At 55.8% G+C, this 24,118-nt stretch overlaps 8 protein-coding genes across 8 annotated transcripts; 4 read left to right on the forward strand and 4 right to left on the reverse strand.

Annotated features, from left to right (window-relative positions):
• Positions 1 to 35: 35 nt before the first annotated feature.
• ISF_00284 (purine permease) lies at positions 36 to 1,859 on the forward strand (the record flags this gene model as incomplete). Its single annotated transcript, XM_018843891.1, has 2 exons — positions 36 to 448; positions 518 to 1,859. The coding sequence occupies 2 exons, from the start codon at positions 36 to 38 to the stop codon at positions 1,857 to 1,859; spliced, it is 1,755 nt and encodes a 584-aa protein (XP_018708341.1).
• Positions 1,860 to 2,334: 475 nt separating this feature from the next.
• On the reverse strand, positions 2,335 to 5,110 carry ISF_00285 (mRNA capping enzyme, beta subunit, structural domain protein; the record flags this gene model as incomplete). Its single annotated transcript, XM_018843892.1, has 3 exons — positions 2,335 to 2,508; positions 2,586 to 3,065; positions 3,128 to 5,110. The coding sequence occupies 3 exons, from the start codon at positions 5,108 to 5,110 to the stop codon at positions 2,335 to 2,337; spliced, it is 2,637 nt and encodes an 878-aa protein (XP_018708342.1).
• Positions 5,111 to 6,465: 1,355 nt separating this feature from the next.
• Positions 6,466 to 9,911, forward strand: ISF_00286 (26S proteasome regulatory complex, non-ATPase subcomplex, Rpn2/Psmd1 subunit; the record flags this gene model as incomplete). Its single annotated transcript, XM_018843893.1, has 2 exons — positions 6,466 to 6,605; positions 6,662 to 9,911. The coding sequence occupies 2 exons, from the start codon at positions 6,466 to 6,468 to the stop codon at positions 9,909 to 9,911; spliced, it is 3,390 nt and encodes a 1,129-aa protein (XP_018708343.1).
• A 524-nt stretch (positions 9,912 to 10,435) lies between these two features.
• Positions 10,436 to 12,184, reverse strand: ISF_00287 (Sulfite oxidase; the record flags this gene model as incomplete). The annotated part of the gene is made up of 1 exon (XM_018843894.1): positions 10,436 to 12,184. The coding sequence occupies one exon, from the start codon at positions 12,182 to 12,184 to the stop codon at positions 10,436 to 10,438; it is 1,749 nt and encodes a 582-aa protein (XP_018708344.1).
• A 2,379-nt stretch (positions 12,185 to 14,563) lies between these two features.
• ISF_00288 (Endomucin) lies at positions 14,564 to 15,028 on the reverse strand (the record flags this gene model as incomplete). The annotated part of the gene is made up of 1 exon (XM_018843895.1): positions 14,564 to 15,028. One exon carries the CDS (start codon positions 15,026 to 15,028, stop codon positions 14,564 to 14,566), a length of 465 nt encoding a protein of 154 aa, XP_018708345.1.
• A 982-nt stretch (positions 15,029 to 16,010) lies between these two features.
• Positions 16,011 to 16,667, forward strand: ISF_00289 (START-like domain protein; the record flags this gene model as incomplete). The annotated part of the gene is made up of 1 exon (XM_018843896.1): positions 16,011 to 16,667. One exon carries the CDS (start codon positions 16,011 to 16,013, stop codon positions 16,665 to 16,667), a length of 657 nt encoding a protein of 218 aa, XP_018708346.1.
• A 540-nt stretch (positions 16,668 to 17,207) lies between these two features.
• On the forward strand, positions 17,208 to 18,563 carry ISF_00290 (Rossmann-like alpha/beta/alpha sandwich fold protein; the record flags this gene model as incomplete). The annotated part of the gene is made up of 1 exon (XM_018843897.1): positions 17,208 to 18,563. The coding sequence occupies one exon, from the start codon at positions 17,208 to 17,210 to the stop codon at positions 18,561 to 18,563; it is 1,356 nt and encodes a 451-aa protein (XP_018708347.1).
• A 489-nt stretch (positions 18,564 to 19,052) lies between these two features.
• ISF_00291 (F-box domain protein) lies at positions 19,053 to 19,841 on the reverse strand (the record flags this gene model as incomplete). Its single annotated transcript, XM_018843898.1, has 1 exon — positions 19,053 to 19,841. One exon carries the CDS (start codon positions 19,839 to 19,841, stop codon positions 19,053 to 19,055), a length of 789 nt encoding a protein of 262 aa, XP_018708348.1.
• Between the last annotated feature and the right edge of the window lie 4,277 nt (positions 19,842 to 24,118).

The raw sequence follows: 24,118 nt of genomic DNA on the forward strand, positions 1-24,118 counted from the left end.
CAACGGCATACAAACCATTTATTGGCTCACGAAGAATGGATGAAGATCACGGGCCGCAATCCATTGCGCCCGCGCCCGCGCCGCGCCGCACCGTCGGCTCCCGGCTCCGCGCTGTGAGACGGGCCTTGACCACCAAAAAGGGTCTCCTCGGCGACTACGACTATGGCTTCCTCTTCCGACCCAACCTGCCCTTTATGAGGCGTTCGACCTCGCGCAGCCCATTCTTTGGGCTCAACGACCGCATGCCTGTGCTCCTGGGCCTGCTTCTCGGCCTACAGCATGCGCTGGCAATGCTCGCCGGCATCATCACGCCGCCGCTGCTGCTCAGCGGAGCGTCCGGCGCCAACCTCGACATCCACCAGCAGCAGTATCTCGTCTCCACGGCACTCATCGTGTCAGGTATTCTGTCGACGGTCCAAATAACCCGGTTCCGTCTACTCAAGTCTCCGTGAGCAAGCACATGTCCCTACCCTCGTCTCCTGATGAAATCACATCAGGGCCTGCTAACCATGCCCAGCTACTACATTGGCACCGGCGTCATCTCCGTCGTCGGCATCTCCTTTAGCATCATACCGATTGCCCTCGGCGGCTTCGAGCAAATGTATGCTAATGGTTACTGCCCATCCGCGCCAGACGGCACCCGGCTGCCCTGCCCCCGCGGCTACGGCGCACTCATCGGCACTTCGGCGCTGTGCGCGCTCATTGAGATTATCGTCTCCTTCATCCCGGCACACATTCTTCTACGCATGTGCCCGCCCATCGTTACCGGACCGACCGTCATGCTCATCGGCGTGCACCTCATCGAAAGTGGCTTCAAGGATTGGATGGGCGGCTCCGGGCCTTGCTCCGACCCGACCACCGCCAAAGGCCTCTTCGCCGCCTGTCCTAGCACCAGCGCGCCGCACCCACTGCCCTGGGGCTCGGCTGAATTCTTCGGTCTCGGATTCTCTGTCTTCATCACCATCATGCTCTGCGAGCGCTTCGGGTCGCCAATCATGAAGTCGACATCCATCATCATCGGCCTGCTCGTCGGCTGCATCATTGCCGCAGCGTGTGACTACTTTGACCGGTCCGGCATCGACGTCGCGCCCGTCGCCTCGTTCATATGGGTACACACCTTTCCGCTCTCTCTCTATGGGCCACTCGTGCTGCCCATACTCGCCGTGTACCTCATCTGCGCGTGCGAGGCCATTGGTGACATCACCGCCACCTGCGACGTGTCGCGGCTCGAGGTCGACGGCGCCGCCTACGAGTCTCGTATCCAGGGCGGCGTCCTCGCCGACGGCCTCAACGGCATGCTCGCCTGCCTCATGACCATGACGCCCATGAGCACCTTTGCGCAGAACAACGGCGTCATTGCCCTCACGCGCTGCGCCAACCGCCGCGCCGGCTACGCCTGCTGCCTCTTCCTCATCATCATGGGCGTCTTCACCAAGTTTGCCGCCGCCATCGTCGCCATCCCGTCGTCCGTAATCGGTGGCATGACCACGTTCCTCTTCACCGCCGTCGCCGTCTCGGGCGTAGCCATCGTCGCGCGCGGCGTCTCCTTCACCCGCCGCAATCGCTTCATCCTCACCGCGGGCCTGTCGGTCGGCTACGGCGCCACGCTCGTGCCCACCTACTTCTCCCACATCTTCACCTACACCGGTGACAACAAGTCCCTTCAGGGCTTCTACGACGCCATCGTGCTGGTCATGCAGACGGGGTTCGCCGTCACGGCGGCCATCTGCATGATCCTCAACCTGACGCTGCCGGAGGAGCTGGAGGACGACGTCAACGCCGAGGAGACGGAAGTGGCGCACGGTGACGGTGAGCGCGAGAGCAAGGCGCAGACAAGGGACAATGTGCATGAGAACTAGGGCGTCCGGAGTCCTTTGATACACCTCTGCCTGGTAAAAGGGCAGAGTGTCAGAAGTCGTATAAGAAAAGTTATTTCTGGTTCGCGTTATTCAATATCATGGCTATTGCATGTTGGCCCATTTCAAGCGCATGGTATGTGAACTGAGTAAATTATTCAAGAATAAAAACAACTGCGCCTCCCACGTTCCCTTCGTATCCACCTCTTTTTTCTTTATAGTACAAGAGATATGAATAAAGCTTGCGCTCATGACTCCATGGAACAGAAAGTGAAAAGACAACCCAAAAGAAAAAAGCGCCTGGTATGCCAAAAATTTCCATAAACCTTACCAAGCTCCCCCCCTCCCTTGCACCTCGTGAACCAGCAAACAAGATAGATATATCAGAGCAATCTTTAGGTGAAAACAAGAAAGAGCAAAAAAAAAGACAAGTTGTGCGGATCGAAGGAGAAAATCTGTAGTCGGTCATGTCTCCGGATCATCGCTGAAACTCCCGCGCCTTGCGCGCGAGGACGCGCACGTTGTCCAGGAAGCCTTCAACCAACTCCTGGTAGCCGTGCGCCTCGCCACTCCTGGCGCGGCGGCCCTGCTCGATGACGGCGGCACCGGATACTTCAATCTCCAGCTCGTGTTCCTTGTCGCCGCGGTGTGACTAGGCATAAACATTAGTAAAACAGAAGTTTGCGGACGGAGATGGAACAGCGCCTGGAAGACTTTGGGGGTGCTTACGCCTTGCCCGCTGGGCATGGTGACCTGGGTAAGGTCAATCTGATAGTTGCCTTGCTTGTAGCTCAACCGATCTTTGCGGCGGTCGGTGACGCCTCCTTGGGACGGCGCGCTGGGCAGCTTCTCTAGCTCGTCGACGGAGCCGTCCCAATGCATCTCGAGGTTGATGCTGATGCGGCAGTCCATCGGGCACTTGGGCATGTGGAGGTCAATGTCGGCCACCCTAGCCTTGACAATCTTGTTGAGGACCTCGCCCGTCTTCTCGTCGTACGTGACGCGTGCCTTGACGTTCTTGCGTGTCCCTAGCCGGGATCTTACACAGCCGGGGATGCGTGCCTGCATGTCGAGCGGCAGCTCAAAGTACTTGTCAATCTCTCGCCGGTGCTTATAGTGCACTTGCACGCGCTTCCTACCATGTGCTGAGCGCGGGTCCGTTTGTATAACAATGTTGTTGAGGAAGTCGTTGAAAGCTTTGTGGTGTGTCTAGATTGCAACCCCCCCGTTAGCTTCTGTGACACAACACACCAGACAATTATTGAGCTTACCTCGGTCATACTACTCTGGAACGCCACCCTTCCCGTGTCACGAAGAACACACTCCGATTCAACAAATTTCTCGATGCGATGGTTTGTATCCTTGTCAATCAATGTTCCAAGCTTGGCCTCAATTTCAAAATCGATGCCTCTGCTGCTGATTTCTTGTGCATCCTGGGCGTTGATAACGTGGATGAAGAGGAAATCGGCAACAGCCCGTGACATTTCTTCGTATGGCTTCACTCCGGTTATGCTGGCTTCCCAAGGGCCAAGGAACTCTTGAGGTCCTTGGGGTTCGGGAGGTGACGGTGCCCGGCTTTCCTCGGCAATAGGTGAGCGAGAGACATGAGATTCCTTTGCATCATCCGGGGGCGGCGTGTACGGGCGCTGTGGAAGAACATAGTTTGCATGCTTTGGTAAGGCCTTGCCTAGTGTGCGGAGACTGAGCGCCCAAACAGGGGGGTCTGAGTGACAAACGCGCACGACGTTCTCATCTTGTTCTGGCGCCGCAGGCGTTGCTGACCCCTTCGCTGCAGGCGTCGTCTCGTCAGGGGCGATCCCCTCGTTGATTGATCCTTCGTTGACGGTGTCTTCGTTCATGGGTTCTTCCTTGATGGGCGCGTCTTTCACGGACTCCGCCGGGGTCACCGCTTGCGGTGCTTCCTTTGGCGCCGCCTGCGGTGCCTCGCTTGCTTGGCCGTTGGTTTGTCCAGGGGGTGGTCTCGGGTTCCTATTCTCGAGCTCACTAGGACTCATGCTGCGGTCATCTAGTTTTCGCTTGGCGGGCGTTAATGCAGGTTGCTCCTGCTTGAATTGCATGATATTTGCAAGCTTGGGGCTGAGATCCGCACGAGACTCGCTCTCGGAGATTGATGGGCGATGTCCGGCATTGCCTGGCAAGGAGGCAACGCGTGTTTTGGGGCTAACCGACATGCTGTGCTCTCGGTCGCTCGTGGATCTGCGCTTGGCGCTTCCGGGGCGTGGCGATTCCTGGGCCGACAAAGAAGGCGGCCGTGTGTGGGAAAGACGATGTTGTGGTTGCTGTGGATGCGGCGGGCCGTTTGGAGACGAGTGGGCTTGTGCAACAGTAGCGCTGCCGGGAAAGGGCACTTTCTGCTGGTAAGGACTGGAAGGTTGACTGAAAGGATGAGGTCCTTGCGAATGCGCACTCGATGGATTCGCACTATGTGGCTGACTAGGAGGTCCGGGAGGCTGTGAAGGGTGTCGACGATACTCTAGCGGTGGATGCTGATGCTGGGAAACAGGGCTTCCCTGAGAGAAGGGCGGGCCGTATGCGTGTTGTGAATGTGCGGATGTTGGCGTCGGAGTAGACTGCGCGGAATGAGTTCGCTGACCGTGTTGCTGGCCTGGGTGGCCAATTGGTGGTGTTTGAGGGATCGGGGGGTGTTGCAGATACGGCGTCGTCGGCTGACCTTGCGGAGGAGGATGGCTGTCGTGACGCTGGTGCTGGTGGTGAGCGTGATGGGGCGGAGGGTGATACTGGGCTGGGGGGTATTGATGCCGTTGACTCGGACTTCGGATCTCGTGAGGAGCTTGATTGGGAAAGTAGCCTTGAGCTGGACCGTGTCCCGGGCCGGCTGATGAGCTCGCCGAGTGACGATACGGCGACTGAACGGAGGGTGCGTTGCCAGGAGATCGAGGGTCCGCAAACGAACCAGGGTGACTAGCCCGTGGAGGATACGCAGCTTGGGCCTGGTAGGGAGACTGTGGAGGGTACGCGCCGGGCGGGTACTGGCCACTGGGGTGTTGGTATTCGGGCACTCCAGGCTTTCCAGGTGACCGTTGAGAAGCTGAATGATGAGGGTACTCGTGATATGCGTACTGCGCATTGGTTGGTGGAGGACCACGAGGTTGGTGAGGATGCTGCTGGGGATGCTGCTGCTGCAGCGGCGGCGGCGGCGGCGGCGGCTGCGGCGCCCTGGCGGCAGAGCGATCTCCGTTGTCAGAGGTATTAAGCACCGAGCGAAGGTCCATTATTGCAATGCTGATGGTTTATAGCTGGGTCGTTCGAGGGAGTGACAGCGCGACAGGCGCTCGGCGACAGGGAGAGTCGCGATCGAGACACAGCCTGGCTCAGGGCTTGGCGCAAGTCGGCCACGCACCCGACGGTCGCGTATCGAATGAATCGAGGATGTGAGAGAGGGTTGAATGCGCAAAAGAGTCGATTATGCGCGAATGGCAGAAGGCGTCATCATAAGAGGGAGGAGCAATGCGTCGGCGGGCGGGGATGAGGCAGGCGAGGCGCGGTGTTGGGCGGGCTGAAGGCCTCGAGTAGGGTTGGCAGCGAGACCCAGCGTCGGAAATAAAGGAGGTCGGTCAGGGTTGCTGCCTGATAGAATGCTTCTTGTCCACGGCCAAGGTAGCGTGCGACAGGACAGAGCGTGCTGGCTTGTGATGTTGGGCAGTGAATTGATGCTGCGAGGTTGGTTGACTGACGACTACTTTTTTTCCCCAGGCCGCTTCCGAGATTCGTTTGCGCCAGATGGGAGACGAGACGTGTTGCTACCTTGGAGCGGCCCACTTGGGGAAGGGCCTACCAGAGCAATTGCGATACTAGGTAGGCACTGGTAGAGGCACCAGCGATAAGACGTACATAGCTACTAGTTATAAGACAGGCAGCTGTCTACAGGTGCAAGGGATCGGAAAGCTGCAGGGAGGCATTGGCCGACTACATGATATTGGGGCATTCGAGGATGAACTTATGGGCGGCAGGAGTTGATCCCGTCATGCGGCAGCAAGTTCTCTCTGTGTGTTATGCTATGGCTGCTTCTTTTTTGTAAGACCCAGACATGGAAAGCTGTCAAAGTTGAGATTAGGTAAGGGTGCACGCAGGTACCGTTTTGGTGCTCCTTGTACTGTGTAGGTACTTTACCCAAGCCTGCCCAGCTCTTTGTGCGGCGGGTACTTGCTCAGTACCTTTGCCAACCACGCCAACCCCACTTTACCACAAGTCCCCAATCCGTAGCCCTTGGAAGTCACGTGCAGAGCCGGCTTACTCATCTCTCCCTGCTTGCTGTCACGACTCAGGCGGTCTCTTGAAGCTGCAGGCAAGCAAGCCCAGTTATTTTAGGCAAGCTGTGCCTGACGTGGATGCGCTCGCTCCGGATTACCTGTGTACCTCACCTTGCCTTGTCGCCTGCGCAAAACATCATCCACCTCTCGTCGCGACAGCCTCCGCAATCTGCCCCCCAGAGCTCTCTAACTGCTCACCCTATCAATATCTCTCTTTTGACTCCCGTTATTACTCTCTCAGTGCTCTAGTTTCTGTCTCCCATCGCCGTCTGTCTTCGTGCAGCTCGTCGCCCTTGTCTTCCCCCAGGCCCTGCATTATGCCAGGCCTCGTGTCAGCAACCGGCGTTCTCGCCTTCCTCGCTGACGAGGAGCCTGAACTCAAGGTCTTCGCCCTCCAGACTCTCAATGATGACATCGACACCATTTGGACCGAGGTTGCCAACGCCCTGAGCCAGATGTATGCCCTTGCCACTTGCTTTCTTTTCTTACTCACTGCTAATTCTCTGCCCACAGTGAAGCTCTCTACGAAGACGAAAGTTTCCCCGAGCGACAATTGGCTGCTCTCGTGCTCGCCAAGGTTTACTATCACCTCCAAGCCTACAATGATAGCATGTGCTTTGCTCTTGCCGCCGGCGATCTCTTTAAGCTCGATGCCCCTGGCGAATTTGAGGAGACCATTGTCTCCAAGTGCATCGACCAATACATTTCGGTTACCGCGGCTCGCCATGCCACTCCCAAAGCGGCCAAGAATATCGATCTGCCTGAGCTGACAACCAACTTCTCCAATGCGTCAGAGAGCGCCGTTATGTCGCCTACCACGCCCTTTTCCCAAACGACGCTCCCCCCTAAATCTCTGCTTTCGCGCGCCGCCCTCGACGACGTCACCATCGAGGCTTCCTTGCTGCCTCTGAAAGAAGGTCGCTCCGCCTCTGCTGCACAGCTTCCGGACCGGGCTACCGAGAAGGCCTTGCAAAGGATCATCGAGCGCCTCTTTGACAGCTGTCTGAAACAGGGGCGCTATCGCCAAGTCGTTGGCATTGCCATCGAGTCCAAGAATCTGGATATTCTGCGCAAGGTCATTCAGCGTGCTAGCGAGGATGAAAATAAAGCTGTCAAGACTCATGATGTCGCTTCTGGCCCTGCGGAGGAGCTCATGGAGTATACTTTAGGAGTATGCATGGATATTGTCCAGGAGCGCAGCTTTCGTACGGAGATCCTGCGACTTATCCTTGACCTCCTCAACGAAATTTCTAACCCAGACTACTTTTCCATCGCGAAGTGTGTTGTCTACCTCAATGCTGATGAAGAGGCTTCCAGCATGCTCCAGTCGCTTGTTGCCAAAGCCGACCGCACATCCATCGCCAATGCCTACCAAATTGCTTTCGACCTCTACGATAATGGCACGCAAGAATTTCTCGGCAAGGTCCTTTCCTCCTTACCATCTGGAGAGCGTGCCGACACCGAAGACAAAGAACACGACAACACTGAAGGTGAATCCCTGCTGCAGAACCAGCAGAGTGCGCCCGAGGACGAACTCCCCGAGGAAGTCGCCAAAATCTACCGTAACATCCGATCGATCCTCGACGGCTCCAAGACGATCCGTCTAAACCTCGAATTCCTGTACCGCAATAACCGTACCGACCTCAGCATCCTCAACAAAGTCCGTGACAGTTTGGAAGGCCGCAACTCAATCTTCCATACCGCCGTCACTTTCTGTAACGCCTTCATGAATCAAGGAACCACCAACGACAAGTTCTTCAGAGAAAACCTTGACTGGCTTGGCAAGGCTGTGAACTGGTCCAAGTTTACTGCCACTGCTGCTCTTGGTGTTATTCACCGTGGTAATCTGTCGCAATCACGCAAGCTACTGGAACCCTACCTCCCTAGGCAGGGGGGCCTTGGTAGTGGCTCCATCTTTAGCCAGGGTGGCGCTCTCTACGCGTACGGTCTGATTCATGCCAACCACGGCGCTGATGCGCTCGAGTTCCTTAGGACTCAGTTCAGCCAAGCCGAAGAGGAGGTTGTCCAGCATGGCGGTGCGCTCGGCCTTGGTATTGCTGGCATGGCCACTGGTGATTTCGAAATTTTTGAAAAACTCAGAGAAGTTTTGTTCCAAGATTCCGCCCTTAATGGTGAAGCCGTTGGTGTTGCGATGGGTCTCATCATGCTCGGCACAGGCAACGTCAAGGCTCTGGAAGATATGATCAATTATGCTCATGAGACTACCCACGAAAAAATTGTTCGTGGTGTCGCCCTTGGCATGGCCCTCGTCATGTACGGCCGCCAGGAAGGCGCTGATGTCTTGATCGAGGGTCTGCTCAACGATCCTGACCCAACTCTCCGCTACGGCGGTATCATGACAGTTGCCATGGCTTACTGCGGTACTGGAAGCAACAAGGCTATAAGGAAGCTCCTTCACACCGCAGTTAGCGATGTCAACGATGATGTGCGCCGTATTGCCGTCATGAGCCTGGGTTTCATCCTCTTCCGCAAGCCAGGCAGTGTACCGCGCATGGTTGAGCTCTTGTCCGAATCTTACAATCCTCACGTTCGGTATGGTTCTGCCATGGCTCTAGGTATTTCCTGCGCTGGCACCGGCCTGGATGAGGCCATAGATCTCTTGGAGCCCATGATGAAGGATCCCACCGACTTCGTCCGCCAGGGTGCTCTTATTTCTCTTGCCATGATCATGGTTCAGCAGAACGAGGTCATGAACCCCAAGGTGGCCTCCATCCGCAAGACCCTCAAGAAGGTTGTTGGCGACCGCCATGAAGACGCCATGACCAAGTTTGGTGCCGCACTTGCTCTTGGTATTATCGATGCAGGTGGTCGCAACTGTACTATTGGCCTTCAGACCCAGACCGGCAACCTCAATATGGCCGGGATTGTCGGTATGGCTGTCTTTACCCAGTACTGGTATTGGTTCCCATTCACGCACTTCTTGTCCCTTAGCTTCTCGCCCACTGCCATCATTGGCCTGGACCATGACTTGGAGATTCCTGATTTCAAATTCCACTGTGCCACTCGCCAAAGCCTATTCGACTACCCCCCGGAGCAAGAAATCAAAACAGAGGAAGGCCCAGCTCTCATCGCCACCGCTATTCTCTCCACTACTGCCCAGGCCAAGCGCAGAGCTCAGAAGAAGGAGCGCGCTCAGCGCCGTGAGAGCATGGAGATTGATTCTGCCCCGTCCAAGAGCGGTGAAAAGATGGATATTGATGACGAGAAGCCCAAGGACGCTGCCAAGGAGAGCAAAGAGGGAGAGGAGAAGGAGCCAGCCGACACCAAGAAGAAGCCCGAGAAGGAGAAGGTTGGCTACGAAATTGGGAACATGAGCAGAATTCTCCCAGGCCAACTCAAATATGTTAGCTTCCCGAATGGCCGGTACAAGCCAGTCAAGAAGCCTACTGGCGGACCTCTTCTCCTCCATGATACACAACCCAAGGAGAGCAAGTCCCTGTTAGAAGAGAAGCTCAACAAAGCTACAACTGAGGGCGCTCCTGTCGCTGGTCTTCGCATTCCGCGTACTCCCCCCCCTGGTCGGTCGGGCGGTCGCCTGGGGCGTGGGGTGGACACGGTTGGCCTCAACGATCTGCTCGCAGGGCGCATTGGCCGCCAGATGCCGGAGCCCCCTCTGGTTGAATCGTTGAGAGCTCGCGACGCGTCTGCCACCAACCCCAATGTTGAGCCGGACGATGAAGACACAGAGGCCGAGATGCCCGACGAATTTGAGTACTACACGGACAGTAGCGATGTCGAATAATGTGGTGCTCTGTTCACGTGAGCCAGTGTGCACGTCGGCTAGTTGGCGCCAGAGACTACTTTATTACAAAAAAACTTGTTTCGAGCTCGGCCTGTACCATTAGATATATACGAGCCCATGAATGGGTGCAAGAAGTCTGGCGCTGTACGCTGGGGACTCGACGCGGTGGTGGGAGCAAGTTTCAAGTTTAGATTAGCATATCTTTTAGCAATGTACAGTATCTCCCAAATTACCGAAGGCTGTGGGCAGGTCTTTTTATAGTCCTAATATGCAGTGTGATTTGAAAAAAAAAAAGTGAAGGAAAACGAAGACTAAAGTGTGACTGGCAGCTCGCTGCATGCGTTGCGAAATAATATCAACAATGAGACTGAAAAGCAGGAACTCGGAGAAGGTCGAGAAAAAGAAACGATTAAAGGAATAAAACAATACTATGCCGGCATCGCTGAGATGCTCCCATTGTCGGTGGAATTCTTTCTCCTGGATGCAAACATTCAAGCACCGGGGAACAAGAAGTCTATGCTGTTTTACTCCGCACTCTTCTCCATCGTCGTCTTCTCCTTCTTCACCTGGTCCTCCGCCTTCTTTGTCGCACCAGGTGCGCACTCGCTGCACACCTGCACGCGGTGCCAGGCGTTGGCCAGGTTGCCGCGAAAGTTCCACGTCGCGGCGTGGCTCTCCGGCTGGCAGTTGTAGACCTCGTCGGTGGCCTTGACCAGGAGCGTCGTGCAGCGTCGGCTCGTGCTGTCCGCGGCGGCGGCAGCGGGGGTTCCGTTGTCGACGGGCTGGTCAGTGGCGGCGGCCGCTTCAGGCTCGCCCTGCTGGAAAACGCTGGCGGGAATGGCGCCCTTGTACATCCAGCGCTTCCACGTCCAGGCGCCGTGGCCGTGGCACAGGGACGGCGAGCCGGGCTTGGGGTCGCAGTCGGGCAGGAGGTATGCCTGCGTCCAGTTCTTGCCGGCGTCGACGGAGACGTCGACGCGGATGATGGAGCGGCCACCGCCGGAAAAGGCGTACCCGCTGAGTGTCAGCTTACGAGCGTCAGTGGTGGCCTGGGTAGGCTCGTTTTGGTTCGCAGCGTCAGCACTTGGCACCACCACAGCAGGCTCCTTGACCCAGTTTCCCAGCTTCAGCGCGGTGATGGCGCTCTGGACGGGTAACTCCTGGATTGCGGGTGCTTTGTCCCAGTCGACTTTGGTTTGATTGGGGCCGAAGCACTTATAGTCTTTGCGCTGCCATTGGCTCATGCTTTCGTCTTCACTTAGCGTAATCTGGTTAAGCCATTTAACGGACCGCGCGGCGACGTGCCCAGGAACAATAGCACGCAATGGATAGCCATGATCACGCGGTAGTGGCTTGCCGTTCATGCCGTATGCAAGGAGGACGTCACCCTGGGGATCGACAGCCTTGCGGATCGGGATTGATGCACCATAGGCTTCCATGCCATTGAACTGGACGTGTTTTACTTCACTGGTTCCACTCATACCGTCTTCGTTCTCAAATCCAGCGTCCCTGAGCACGTCGGCTAGAAGAACACCTTCCCAACATGCGTTGGAGATGGCACCGGCCGTCCATTGAAGACCGTTTGTAGCGCGTCCAGATCCGTCTGACATATGCTTGCGCCGGTTGCCAGAGCATTGCAAAACTGCAGTGACCTCATGCTTGGGAAACTTCGACTTGAGATCGCGCAGTGTGTACTCTTTGACGCTGCCGTCGAGCAACTCGATGGATAGAAGGTGATCGTCTGATTCGTCTTCTGCAATACGAGGCACCCACATGTGGTTGCGGACATAGAAGAGATCGTTGGGGGTAAGAAACTGGGCGCTCATTGCCTCGCCTGGAGTTTCAGCATTGCGTGGCTTGACGGTCTTGGTAATGAGATCGGGATGGCGGATTGGGTCGTCAGCGAAGGGATCTTCAATAGCGTCCTGGGGAGGCTTTCCGTCTTCCAGGTCGGCGGGGTGCACGAAACCAATCAGGTATTGTTGCAGAATATCGTACACGTATTGGTTTTTGTGAATGGCAAAGATGTTCCAGTAGGGCTCGATAGAGCCGCCAGCTGCTCTCAAGATGACTGAGCCGCCAGGGTGGGCCGGAATCCATTCTGTAATGTCGTAGACTTTATCGCCGTGAATTACCCACGGCCGTTCCGCTTTGCCGTCATGTTCCTTGATCTCGGATAGTCTGTATCGTGGAAGCGCCGTATCTCTCGTGTCGATAAATTCCGGCTCTGGCTTCTGGGGCAACGTCTCGATGGATGGCTTGAAGCTGCCCATGACAGCCGTAGGTGAGTCGAACGAGACCTTTGGCCCAAGGTAGCTTCCAATGGCAATGAATGCTAAACCTGCTGTCACGGCCAAGGCGACGCGATATCGAGTCCTGAGTGTTTGCGATGGAGACGCATTTTTTGAAAACGACAATCTGGAGGCTGACTTGTGAATGTCTCGTATATGGTGCCTGCGCACAGCTTGCGGCACAAGTTGTGGTCTGGGGCGAAAGTGCGGCAGAAGGCGCTGCGCGCAACGACTGTAAGGCGGGGCAGCCATGGCTGGAAGGGATGCGTCGCGATGTAGCTTTTATTGCATTGTAAAGAGCGTGGTAGTTTGATGTGTGGAGGGCCAGCGGCGTAGGAGATGTAAGAAATTGAAAGCAAGAATGAAGTGGTGCCGTGGGCGTCACAGTTCCGACGTACGGGGTGTCCACGAGTATGCAGGTAGGGCGAAGCTTCCTGGTCGGGCCTGATGGCTGGTGACGGCGGCGCGTAGGTAGGGCGAAGTTTGCTGATGACGCGAATGCAAAGAATTTTGTCGGGTTGTGAAGGTGCAGCGAGCTGCAAAATGGCGGGACGAGATTCGAGCAGGGAGGTAAGATGAGAATCGGGAGTCGGGACCTCGTGACGTCCCGCCGTGGTATTGCTGCTGCTGCGCCGCCGCGCGCCGCTGCTTGCCGGGGCGCAGGGTCATCAAGACCCAGCAAGCCAAGGTCAGACAGCGCGGCCCAGCACTGTCGAGCCGAGCCCAGATGATCTTTTGGGGGATTTCGAGGCCCACTAGGCATTCAACGAAAGTCTAATTGGGTGGGTTGGGAGGCGTTGATGCTGCTAGTGGCCGAACTAATGTGCTGTGCTCGTCAGCTGTGTATGTACTGTACATACCATGCAGGCGAAACCTGGACAGTGTGGATGTCTAGGTCGAGGACGTATACCAAGTCGCGATTATGCGCAGCGGAAACCGGAGGAGTCGGATATAGAAAGAAGCCCTTTCGTGTATTCAGGGATTCAGGAATTATAGGTCAACCAGCTTCGTCACCCCTTGCAAGTGTGCGTGATGCACGACAGGATGTGGGTGGGCCAATACAGCGCCGTCGTTGCTTGGTTTGCGGGGTCGGCTGCCGGAATGCAGGGCTGGTGGCGTGGCAGACGGACGGTCGGCGAGCAACTAAAAAATGGTGGTAAGACAACAATGATTTGGGTGAATGTTGTCAAGAGGAAGCCGTGGCCATGAGTGTATGTATGTATGTAGGTGTGTTGGTAGATGTTTGGCGATGGCAAATGTCGAGATTTCTGGACGAGTACGGGGACCGCTCAAGTCCTTGGGCGCCAAAAGTTGGCAACTGGCAGCTGGCAGACAGCGGGCCAGCAGCTGGCAACGCAAAGTGCTACCAGAACCCTTGAATTGTCTGAGAAACGACAGCCGTTCAGGGCTGTCTTTGCTGCTGACTGGAGTCGCCTCTCGTGGGTGGGTGCTTTCCAGTGTGTCCCTGCTCCCGAACGGCAGAGGCGCTGCAAGCGATAAACAGTACCTTTTACTGCGATTTCCTATTGGCACCTTCATGAACAAATCCATTACCGATTCCAATATGGAGTGAACAGATGCCATCTCCGTCAGGATCGATCCAGGTACGGGCGCAGACTCGGAAGTCGGGCATCCACCTGCGTCGGCCCGTCGGGCGACCACCCTAGCTTCTCGATGAGCCGTGCACCGACTTCCGTCTAACCTCGCCCTGCGATCGACAAGTTGACTCTCAGCTCCTGTCCTCTCTTTGACAGCTTCTGTTCTTCCACATCCCCCAAGTGCAGGCGTGCGCCATGTCTGGGACGGCGGACTGCTTCCCTAGCATGAGCATACTGCCGGCGTCTCAAACAAAAATAATCGCCGTTTTCCTAGACCCCATCCATCAATAGCAGCCCACGGACGATAGAGGGCCAGGGGCTTGAGAAGCTCGAAGGCTCCATTTCAAAGCGAGCCAATCTGCCATGCATGGGTGGAGATTCGCAACTACAATTCACAGTTCTGGCTGTTACTGGTCTGAAAGAAATATTAATAAAGACTGACCATTTTCCATTATCTCGCACCTAGATCCTCAGCTAAACCTATTATTAAAGAAAACGACATTCCTCCGCTCCTTTATCCATGTTTTAGAACAGTCCATCATCACCTAGATCAATACTTGGACAATTTCGTAGCTCGATTTCTTACTTTACTATGCGCACTGGTCAGTTATGCCATGAACACGAGCACGTGGGGAGAGTGCCATTTCCCTTGCCGCCGCACGGCCTGTGGTGAGCGATGACTCAGGGTTTTTCGGTAGTTGGGTCTTTCTTTTTGGTATCGACTTGGGCGTTGTTATCAACCAAGGCATCGTTGTCACGGTGGCTAGTAGGGGCCGGGATGGTCCGTGGCGCTTTGGGTAGCAAGGTCGATGTCGGTTTGGCTGGACTTCTCCCTCTTCCAGATGTACCGACTGCGTCCAATCATGATGTAACTAACGATGGAGATGATTAGGGCGATGATGAGGACGCCGAGTATTATGCTGCCAATGGTATTGCGTGAATCGTGCGTGGCCGGGGTGCTCTGCGCATCGACGGCGCCCATCAGCGTGCCGTTGGTGGCCACGGTGACATTGACCAGCTTCGAGCTGTTGCCCAAGTGCGCGTGTTTGTCTGCAATGTAGGCCACGAGAGCCTCGTGCGAGGGAACGTTGGATGGCTGCAGGCTGCTACCAGCATTGGTGATGTTGGCTAGCTGGGTGCCATTGCCTAGGTGAGCGTGATGATCCGCCATTTCGCGCACCAGCTCCTCGTGGGAGGTAACATTAAATGGGGGAACTCTCATAGGCATATTTTTTTGCCTCTCGGTGTTAAAGCTGGTGGAAGGTGTATCGTCGTCTATATGAGACTGTCTGTATTGGCTGGGCGGGCTGTAGCGTGGGTAGGAAAGAAGAAACGATTGGTGAAGAGCCAGGAGAGCAGTAACGCGGTTTTGACCTCTATTTATTTACATTCATATTTCTTATCATATTAAGCCTTTTTAATAGAGTTCGTCGTCGAAAAAAAGGCTTTAGTCTTCGCTTAGATGGTTTAAAACAAAGTTGAGGCCGAGTATTTTGGCGTTTGGCGGCGCTACTTCCACATGCCCTCAGCCTTTTGAGCCAACACAGTTGCCTTACTCTTGATTGTGAGCGAACTGACCAAAAGTTGTTTGATATTGCCGAGTTCTACGAGAATAGGGTTTGTGGTGTGTAGCTGGTCGGGGGGCGCTCCAGAAGGTTCAAACCCCCGTCTCTTCTAATTTACTCTACGGATGGGCTTTGCAGATCTTAAACTTGTTGCGGGACTAAATTCACCCATGTGAGTAGTAGCAATGCAAAAGTGACGATTTTGCTAAAGCCAGGCAGAACATTCCTCCCATTGAGGGCTATGTATGGGAGCGACCGAGCCGCACTCTACTAACAAGTAACTATGTAGATAGTCACGGCCGGCCCATGCACTTTTGCGTACACTTTTAAGTTTTCTGTGCTATAATATAATAGGTAGTAAGATGGGTTGAAGGTAAATCAAGTACGCACGTAGTGGTGTAAGCCCTGGTTTCCAGTGCAATCTGACGATCTTGGCTTGCTGCCCAGCAGCTCAAGCCTGTCGACGTCACCAGTGGCAATTGTGTGTCCGGTCTGCCCACATATGATCGACAGTGCAAACGACATCCCTTCAGCTTGTCAACTCCAACCCCACTCGGTCACTACTGTTATTTTCTTTTGATTTCATGTGAATACTTTGCACCTCATGCGCCGATCTATACATACGGACTCATAAATCTCTTCATCATGGACTATACACAACAAGTTGAGGCCGTGTCCCGCGCCGTCGCCAAGGACGTCGTCACGCTCACCAACGGCAAGCCGGCGCGCGCCATCATCCTACGCGAGACCTTTCCCGCGCCCGTTCAGACCGTCTGGGACGCCGTGACCCAGCCCGAAAGCCTGGCCACCTGGTTCGCGCCCGTCTCGGGCGACCTCCGCATGAACGGACACTACAGCATCATGGGCAACGCCCGCGGCACCGTCACCGAGTGCAGGCCGCCCGAGGGCTTCGCCCTGTCCTGGGAGCTGGGTGAGGTCATCAGCGCCGTCCGCGTCAACCTCCGAGCGGCCGACGACGACGCCGTGACGGAGCTTGAGCTTCGACACACTTTTCCGGTCGACGCGCACTGGCGCGAGTACGGGCCTGGCGCGGGCGGGGTTGGCTGGGACATGACGCTGATCGGGCTCACGCTGTTCTTGGCGGGCCGACCGAAGCCTTCGGAGGAGGATTGGGCGGCGTCTAGAGAGGCGGCTGAGTTTGCAGAGAGGGCAAGCGAAAGATGGCGGGATGCGGCGATAGAGGGCGGTGAGGACGAGGCGTGGGCGAGGAAGGCGGGGGATAAGACGACAGCGTTTTACGTGCCGGGTTGGAAGGCCTATGCTTCAAGTGACGGGAAGTGAATATGAGAACCTGATTCTTGGGGCGACATTTTTTTGGCGATTTCGGTACATAATAAACATAAATGCACCACGGTTTTTATGCTGTGTCTGGATAGTCAACATTGGCCGGTTACGTCGTAATCAAAGTGCATCGGTTAGTACAAAGTTGCTGCGGGCGCTGCTCTTGTCGTCAGCCATATCTCTACCACGCTACCAGGTAGAAGCGTATAGCATTCTTCAAGATAGCACGTTCTAGTTTTGTAAGAAAAAGAAACTTTGGAAATGAAAAAAAAAGTGATGCTGACGTGAACTATCACTACTAATTAGCCGCCAGGCCACAAAGCTTATGCTTGCGGGGTCCGGAGCTATAAAATACCCCGCCAACCTCGGGCCAGGCACCTTAGACCCGTAAAGAACACCCGGCAAAGCCCACCCAATATAGCCTCTTCGAATCTCAATCCCTATTACTATCTATCTCAAACTAATATCATTTGTCCTCGACTTCCCTGGATCGTTCTTTTCCATACTCCCTGGAACAACTGCTGAACAGCCGCAACCCGAATGGCTCCCTCTACCGGCAATCCGCCCCCGCCGCCGGCGCTGCTGCTGCTCCCGCCCCCGCCGACACCGAGCACCCGCCTCGCCCTGACGTCCACCTACCGCGCGCCGCTGACCGCCGTCCTTTCCGCCCTCGCCGTCGAATCCCGACAATCTCGCCGCCCCGTCTTACTCCTCGTCGCCGTCGCCGCCCCCATCCTCACACCCAGCGGTGGCGCGCTGCGGTGGCGCGCTGCGCAAACGCTCCTCGCGGGCATCTACTCCATCATCGCGGCCGTGTGCGCCGAGCAGGGCGTGCAGACGGACCTGGGAGCCGCGGCGACCGCAACCACCGCCAGCGTGGACGCCCGCGTCGTGCTGGTTGACCACGCGCGTGGTCGGACCTACAGCAAGGCGGCGGACGGCTCGTTCTCGAGAAAAGGGACCACCAGCGCGGCGGTGCTGGACCTCGCGGGCTTCGCGACGCGCGTGACGGGCCCGTGGACGCGCATATACCACCCGAGCAGCGAGGCCGGCTACGAGCTGCTGCGCGCCTACCTGGAACTCGCGGAGGGCCGGCAGGTGGTGCGGCAGAATCAGATCGTGCCGGTGCCCGGCGGTATCAGCATCTCCACAGCAGCAGCGGCGACCGCAAAGGAGGATGCGCCGGGGGAGGCGGAGGACAAGAGCTACGACACGGTTATACTCGGGGGGACGTTTGACCACCTCCACCCGGGCCACAAGCTGCTCCTCCACGGCACCGCGCTGCTCATGCGCCTACCCGAGTCGCGCGACCCCGCCGCCGCCACCTCGCCGCCCCCGAGCACGCTCATCGTCGGCATCTCCGGCGCCCCCATGCTACGCACCAAGAAATACGCCGACGAGCTCGAGTCGTGGGAGACGCGCTGCCGGGGCGTCCTCTCCTTCCTCGCCACCATCTTCAACGTGGCCCCGCCCTCCTCCGCCAGTGCCGGCGCTGCGCAGCCGGAGGTGGGCTACCGCGTCGAGCACGTCCCGGAAGGGCCCTCGGCCGGACCCGAGCTGCACGGCACCTACGCGGACGGCGCGGTGCGCGTGCGTTGCACGGTGCTCAACGACCCGTTCGGGCCGACGGTTGACGAGCGCGCCATCGGCGCCATCTGCGTGTCCGGTGAGACGCGCGGCGGCGGGCGCGCGGTCAACGACAAGCGCGCGGCCAAGGGCTGGCATCCGCTCGACGCGTACGAAGTAGACGTGCTGGACACGCGCGGCATCGTCGAGGCCGATGCTAGTGTTGGGGGGGAGGGAAAGGGCGAGGAGGACTTTGCGGCCAAGATAAGTAGCACGGCGATTCGGCAACAGAGAGCCGAGGCGAGGGCCAAGGCCAAGGCGCAGATTTGAATAGGGAACGAGGGTTGATTTTGTTACTCTTAGTGGGGAAGCTTGTATAGCATAGCGTGTAAATCCAAATGACATTCGTATATTGATATAGAATATATGTGTTGACGCTGAATAAGGAATAGGAAAAAGAAAACGCCAGGGGTGATACAACGAGAGTGTGTGAAATGCGCCAGAATTTTTCGCGATGCAATATGCTTCAGTCATAGCAACTAAGAAGTCTCAAAAAGCACAGGCTAGGAACCCAGAAACCAAAAGATGAAAAAAGAAAGGATAAAAATGAGGTGAAAGATGGCTCCTGCATGTTGCATCACATCACGTCTTGAGCAAATCGTCAATTTGGACGCGTTCAAAAAAGCTTATGTGTCCAAACCCAACCCAATACTGCGCCAACCGGTTATGCGATAAGAGAATAAGCTGACTCTCGATAAATTTATCTGTCGGAAAAAGGAGAAAAAATTGTTAGCTCTTCATTGTGCGCATATCAACGGTTTATTGCGGTCGGCAGTACGTACCCCGATGGAACCCGGCTGCAGCCACATGTCCTTTGCTTCTCACCATGCGAGCACCAGCAAACATTTCGTCCTGGGCATCGCCCACATACCCGGCCGGGCCAAGATCATCAGCCACAAATGTATATTCGCCGCGAGGTATATTCGGGTCGCCGGTCAGCTTGATGGCCTCGAGTCGGCCTCTGTATATCCGTGCATCGAGCCGCCGCCTCTGCCACTCGTCCTCCGTCTCCGTGTCACCTCGCTCCAGACCGAGCTCAAGATCGGTGGCTGGGAGATCGTCTGGCTGGTTCACCAATAGAAATTCGCAGCCGTGACCACTGTAGTCGCCGACCCAGATCCCGCGCCACGGTTTCGTGGCCGTCGGTGTGTATAGCGTGGGATCTAGAGTGGAGTATGTAACGATTTCTTCGCCAATATGCACGCCCATGGGAGCCGCACCAGCGTTACCGTTATGTAAAGGCGCACCAGCCCAGGGCAACGGCGGCGGCGGTGTTCCGGTGAGCTCCATCCATTGCCTGATGCGGAAGGTCTGATCGGACACTTGAGACCGGCGTCGAGGCCTGTCATGGGTGGATGTCTGCGCCACGGCTTGTCCGGATTCGATGCCGGCAACATGGTGTCGAGCCGGGATGGCTGGTGGTGGCCAGATGTGGTGGTAAGGGTAATCGGCCGAGAGGCTTTTGTCGGCCTCGTCGGGATCGAGTGGTTTCGTCAGCATGAAGTTGCTGTACATGCCTGCCAGTCGGTCATCGAGCGTCATGGGCATCTCGTCGGCAAATCGGTTAGCGCCGGGACGGTTGAGAAACTCTTGTTCCGCTTTCTCTTGTTTCTGGATTCTGAATTGCAACACGGGCTTATCGAGATGCAAGTTGACTTTCGGCTCAAATCCATGGATTATTACTTCCTTGTCCGCGGGCCAGTGGTCGTAAGAGTCTCTGCGGCTGACTGCAAGAAGCTGGTACGCTTCTATACAACCCCTTCGTTGATCATATCGTGCAAGAATAAGTTTTCCCATAAGGTCGCGATCGCTGAACCATATTTTGTATCGCGGCAAGAACCACAGCCGATCGAGAGCAGAGTATAGCTCTCGATATGTTTTGCAAGGGCCCGGGGTCGAAAGCCAGACGCCAGGTACGTTGCGCTGGATGCAGCGGTGCCAGTGTAGTTCGGAGACGGCATATTGGCGGAGGGTGCGGCACGTTGCCGTGACGTTCAATAGATCCAATGGGGCCAAGTATGACAGGACTGCATGCAGGAGTTCTGCAGGTATGCTGAAAAGTGGTGTCGCATTGTCTCTCTCATGCGGCTCCATATTGTTCCCCTGCCACTGCCCTGTGTGCAGGGGCGCATCACTAGATAATCGATTGAGCAAGTCGTCTAAATTTTCTTACAATTCTCCGCGTCAGCAACCGAAATCGTTTGCGAGGTCTCGGCCTCTTTTAAGCAGGTCCGGGACAATTGCAGGGAACTTTTGAATGCAGCTGCGGTAGTTTGCGGAGACGGCAACAAGACCTGCGCCGCCGTGCAGTGGACCGATATCAGATGCAGACACAGCACTGCCGATGTCTGGCAGGGGGCGACATACCTTTGAGAGGATCTAGCCAACGGCCGTTAGATTTCGTGAACCCGGGGGGGCTAGGTGAATCGGTAGGAAGTCGCTTTCGTCGTTTCAAAGTCCCTGCTTCGTCTGGGATGTGGTTGAGAAATTCAAGGACGTTTTCGTCTTCAGCATCATGGCGGCCCCAGATAGAGGGTAGAGACGAGTGATTCATGCTTAGCACCAAGATTTGCAGAGATGTGACCGGTGAAGGGTCGAGTTTCGTCGAAATGAGGTGATGATATGGGTGAAAAGTGGCTGGCAACCACCGCACTTATGTATCAGCTTCACGGACGGCCCTGCAACGTCTCAACCTAGACCGCCGGTGAACTGGGCCAAATGGTAGATTGTAACCAGAGACAGTCGGAAATGGCGAGTTCCAACACCCCAGCTGCAGCTGTCTGCAGGATTCAGTGGAGCAACCGGCAGGTGGTCAGGGAAAACGGTTTGGATTTCGATAGACGGCCCTCACTGGGAGGCACAATAAATGAAGACCGAGAGCTGGAGAAGCAAGTGAACTGTCTATACAGCAAGCGGCTAAGTCGCTACTTCTGATGGCTATTTATGGCGAGGTGGAGGATTGATCAAGATGGCCTGCTGAAGGATGCAGAATGCGAGATGCGAGTGACGCAGTGGGCGAAGGAAGATGTGCGTAAAACGTTGAGGCGCAAGTAATGCAGGACGCGGAAGCGGCCTACAGATGCCGCTTAGTATAGTGCTTTTTTGTGGTGCTGGTAGGACGGATTTGAGGTGTGTGGTTTGCGTGGTGTGTCGTGCTGTGCCTGTGCTGGCCGCGATCTTTCCGTGCGAGCTGGGCAGCAAGATGACTGTCCAAGATTCAAGGACCACCAGTCGTTGGGCAATAAGAGTAAAGCAGATGACGGCGAATTTGCTGACATGCGATAGAGAGCTCTCTCAGTGGCTAGCCAAGGGTGCTTTGCGTCTGTGTGTTTTGCTGCTAGCGTGGCCGTGCTATGGTGTTGGATGCTGTGGATGCCGCAACGGCGATGGACGACGGCTCGTGATGAGAAGGCGAGACGTATCCCTATCTCTACAGGGCTCTGCAAAATCTGTGCGGAATGAATCTGAAATTCCCGCCTGAGCGAGAATCTGTTTTCAATGTTTGGTGAGTTGAAGCTGGATGGTATCGACCTGTCCTGGAAGGAAAACTGGCTGTCAGCCAAGCAGAGCCGAGCCGCTAACTGCCTAGTTGGAGATTAAAAAGTCCATGGGCAAAAGGACCGAAGTAGAAAGAGGCAGCACAGGGGTTGGTGTAATGAGAAGCAGGAGCGGCATTAAAATTATCGTCGTCTGTTGGTGCGCGTGGTCAATGCATCTGACGGACGACGTTGCTTTGCAGAGTGGCAAAGAAAGGAAGCTGGTGGTGGTGGAACAGAGGAGGTCAAGATACAAGTGGGACCAGACAGAGCTCCTGGTGCTGGTGCGTGCTTTTTGGTGTGTTTGCAGATGCCTCAGACATGACACTCTGGCAATTTTCCCCAGCACAATATCCATCGACCTATGATACTTTGCACCACTGAACGGACGAAAAAATTGCAAATTTTGCAGGTACTGCGGGCCACTCGTTCTGACATTGATTCTCTGAACAATTTGAATGACAAGTGCTACCAGGATCACATTCGCCATAACGGTGAACCTCGGCCGTTGGTCACCGACCTGCCTACACGTCATTCTCTCTCCGGCGCGTCGCTACTTCCATCTAGCCTTGACACTATTTCGTCATGAACCAGAATTCCAACCATTGATTCATATCGTCTCTTCCAGCATGCTACCTTTCTGCAGCCCCTCTCAAGCTCTCTGCCAACAAGGGAAGATGTATACGCCCACGCCCGTTCATGACAACAATGGAACGGCCGCGATATAGCCCCCACTGCGCTCTATATATTATCCACAACCAAAGACACCAGCCCTTTCCATGAAGCGGGCCATCCGGGCCATTGTTCCTTTCTCGACTGGCGCGCGTTGCCACTGCACAAATGGAACTGGTCGCGGAGCTGTCCCCTTGCAGGCTACGAGTAGCTCTGTACGGGGCTGCTTTCTTATTAGCATCCCCAGTATACTCACAGCCTTGCCGATGCATCAGGGCAGAGTCTGCCGCACGCAGGGTTGCACTTAGCCCGGACTGCGAAAGCTATGTCGGGTGCCGACAACGCTCCGCTGGTGAATCCCGCTGGAGGGTCTTCCGTTTCCCTCCCGCCCATCCTCTCGGTTCTCGCAACACCAATGTATTTGTTATACTTGTGGACAAGGGTCCCGTCCAAAGCAGGGGCGTGAAAACTCAAACCAGTGACCAGGCTAGCCTGTGGTGATTTGCTGGAAGGGTCACCCATGTCCGCAAAAACACTCGATTTGTGCGTGTTTCCTGTCCTGCTCTCGGAGCTATGTAGGCCCTTTGGACATGAAGCAGCGATGGACCGGGCTGTCAACAAGAAGACAACCAGAAATAAGGTCGCTGCTCTCAGCAGTAGGCAAAGCTAGCGGGTGCTCGGCTCGGCCTGCTGCGCGCAGGACATCCAAAATATCCCGGTTGGTGCAGGAAAAGGTAGCATTTTGTCTGTAGTGCAAGTCTATTATTAGAGCAAGCAGCTTCCTGTTTGGGAGGGGATCTTGCACTAGGGCTTCCACACCACCAAACTATGTCGTTCAGGCGGCCGGAGCGCGTAGCCTTGGAAAAAGAATGGCAGCCAATTGATGATGCAGGGGATCAACCAGGTAATAAGCTAGCGAGCGCCGCACTGGCGCTCTATTTACCACACAATGCCCAAAAGTGATGATGCGCTGTGCATCTTTGGGCCAGCTTGCGCATCATCCCGGCGGAAATGGCCGCCCTAGACGACCCCCCAGTCCATACAACGTTTTCCACGAACCAAAGCTCGCCTTTCCGGACGTGGGTTGATGCAATTGGTGCTCCATGGCGGGCCTGTGATGTGCGAAGGATGAGTTTAGGGCGGGACAAGCATGGCGGCTTGCAAAAGTCCTGAGCCTGAGGATGCCTGTCATAATAAGCCAGTTTCAATACACCAATTTGCGGCTCCGGGCCCAGGTTCCAAGAAACAAAAGGCCCTTGGCATCATGAGCTAGCTACATTGCGAGAAGCTGCCACGGTGGCGCATTTCTTCGTCTGTTCGATTCTGACATGGAGCCGCACAAAAGTGCCTGAGTTGAGGCTCGGCCGAGGTCTGGTCTGCGGTGTGAACAGATCAATTGGCCTGGTTGCTCCTCGGCCCTGTCGGTGTGCATAGGTGAATGGTTGAGCTCGTCTTGACACTAAGCAGTTATTGGTAGCTGTTGCACTATTGCACGACCAGTAATAGTAGGTGACTACCAAGGTGCTCATTGGTCCTGGGCCAAAGCAGCATGTGCGAAATCTGGAGGAGCCCTGGGTTGCTCACCACCTAACAAAACTGGCAAGCAGATTGGCCTGG

This window comes from Cordyceps fumosorosea (assembly GCF_001636725.1).
Source record: "Cordyceps fumosorosea ARSEF 2679 chromosome Unknown scaffold_1, whole genome shotgun sequence".
NCBI lineage: Eukaryota > Fungi > Ascomycota > Sordariomycetes > Hypocreales > Cordycipitaceae > Cordyceps > Cordyceps fumosorosea.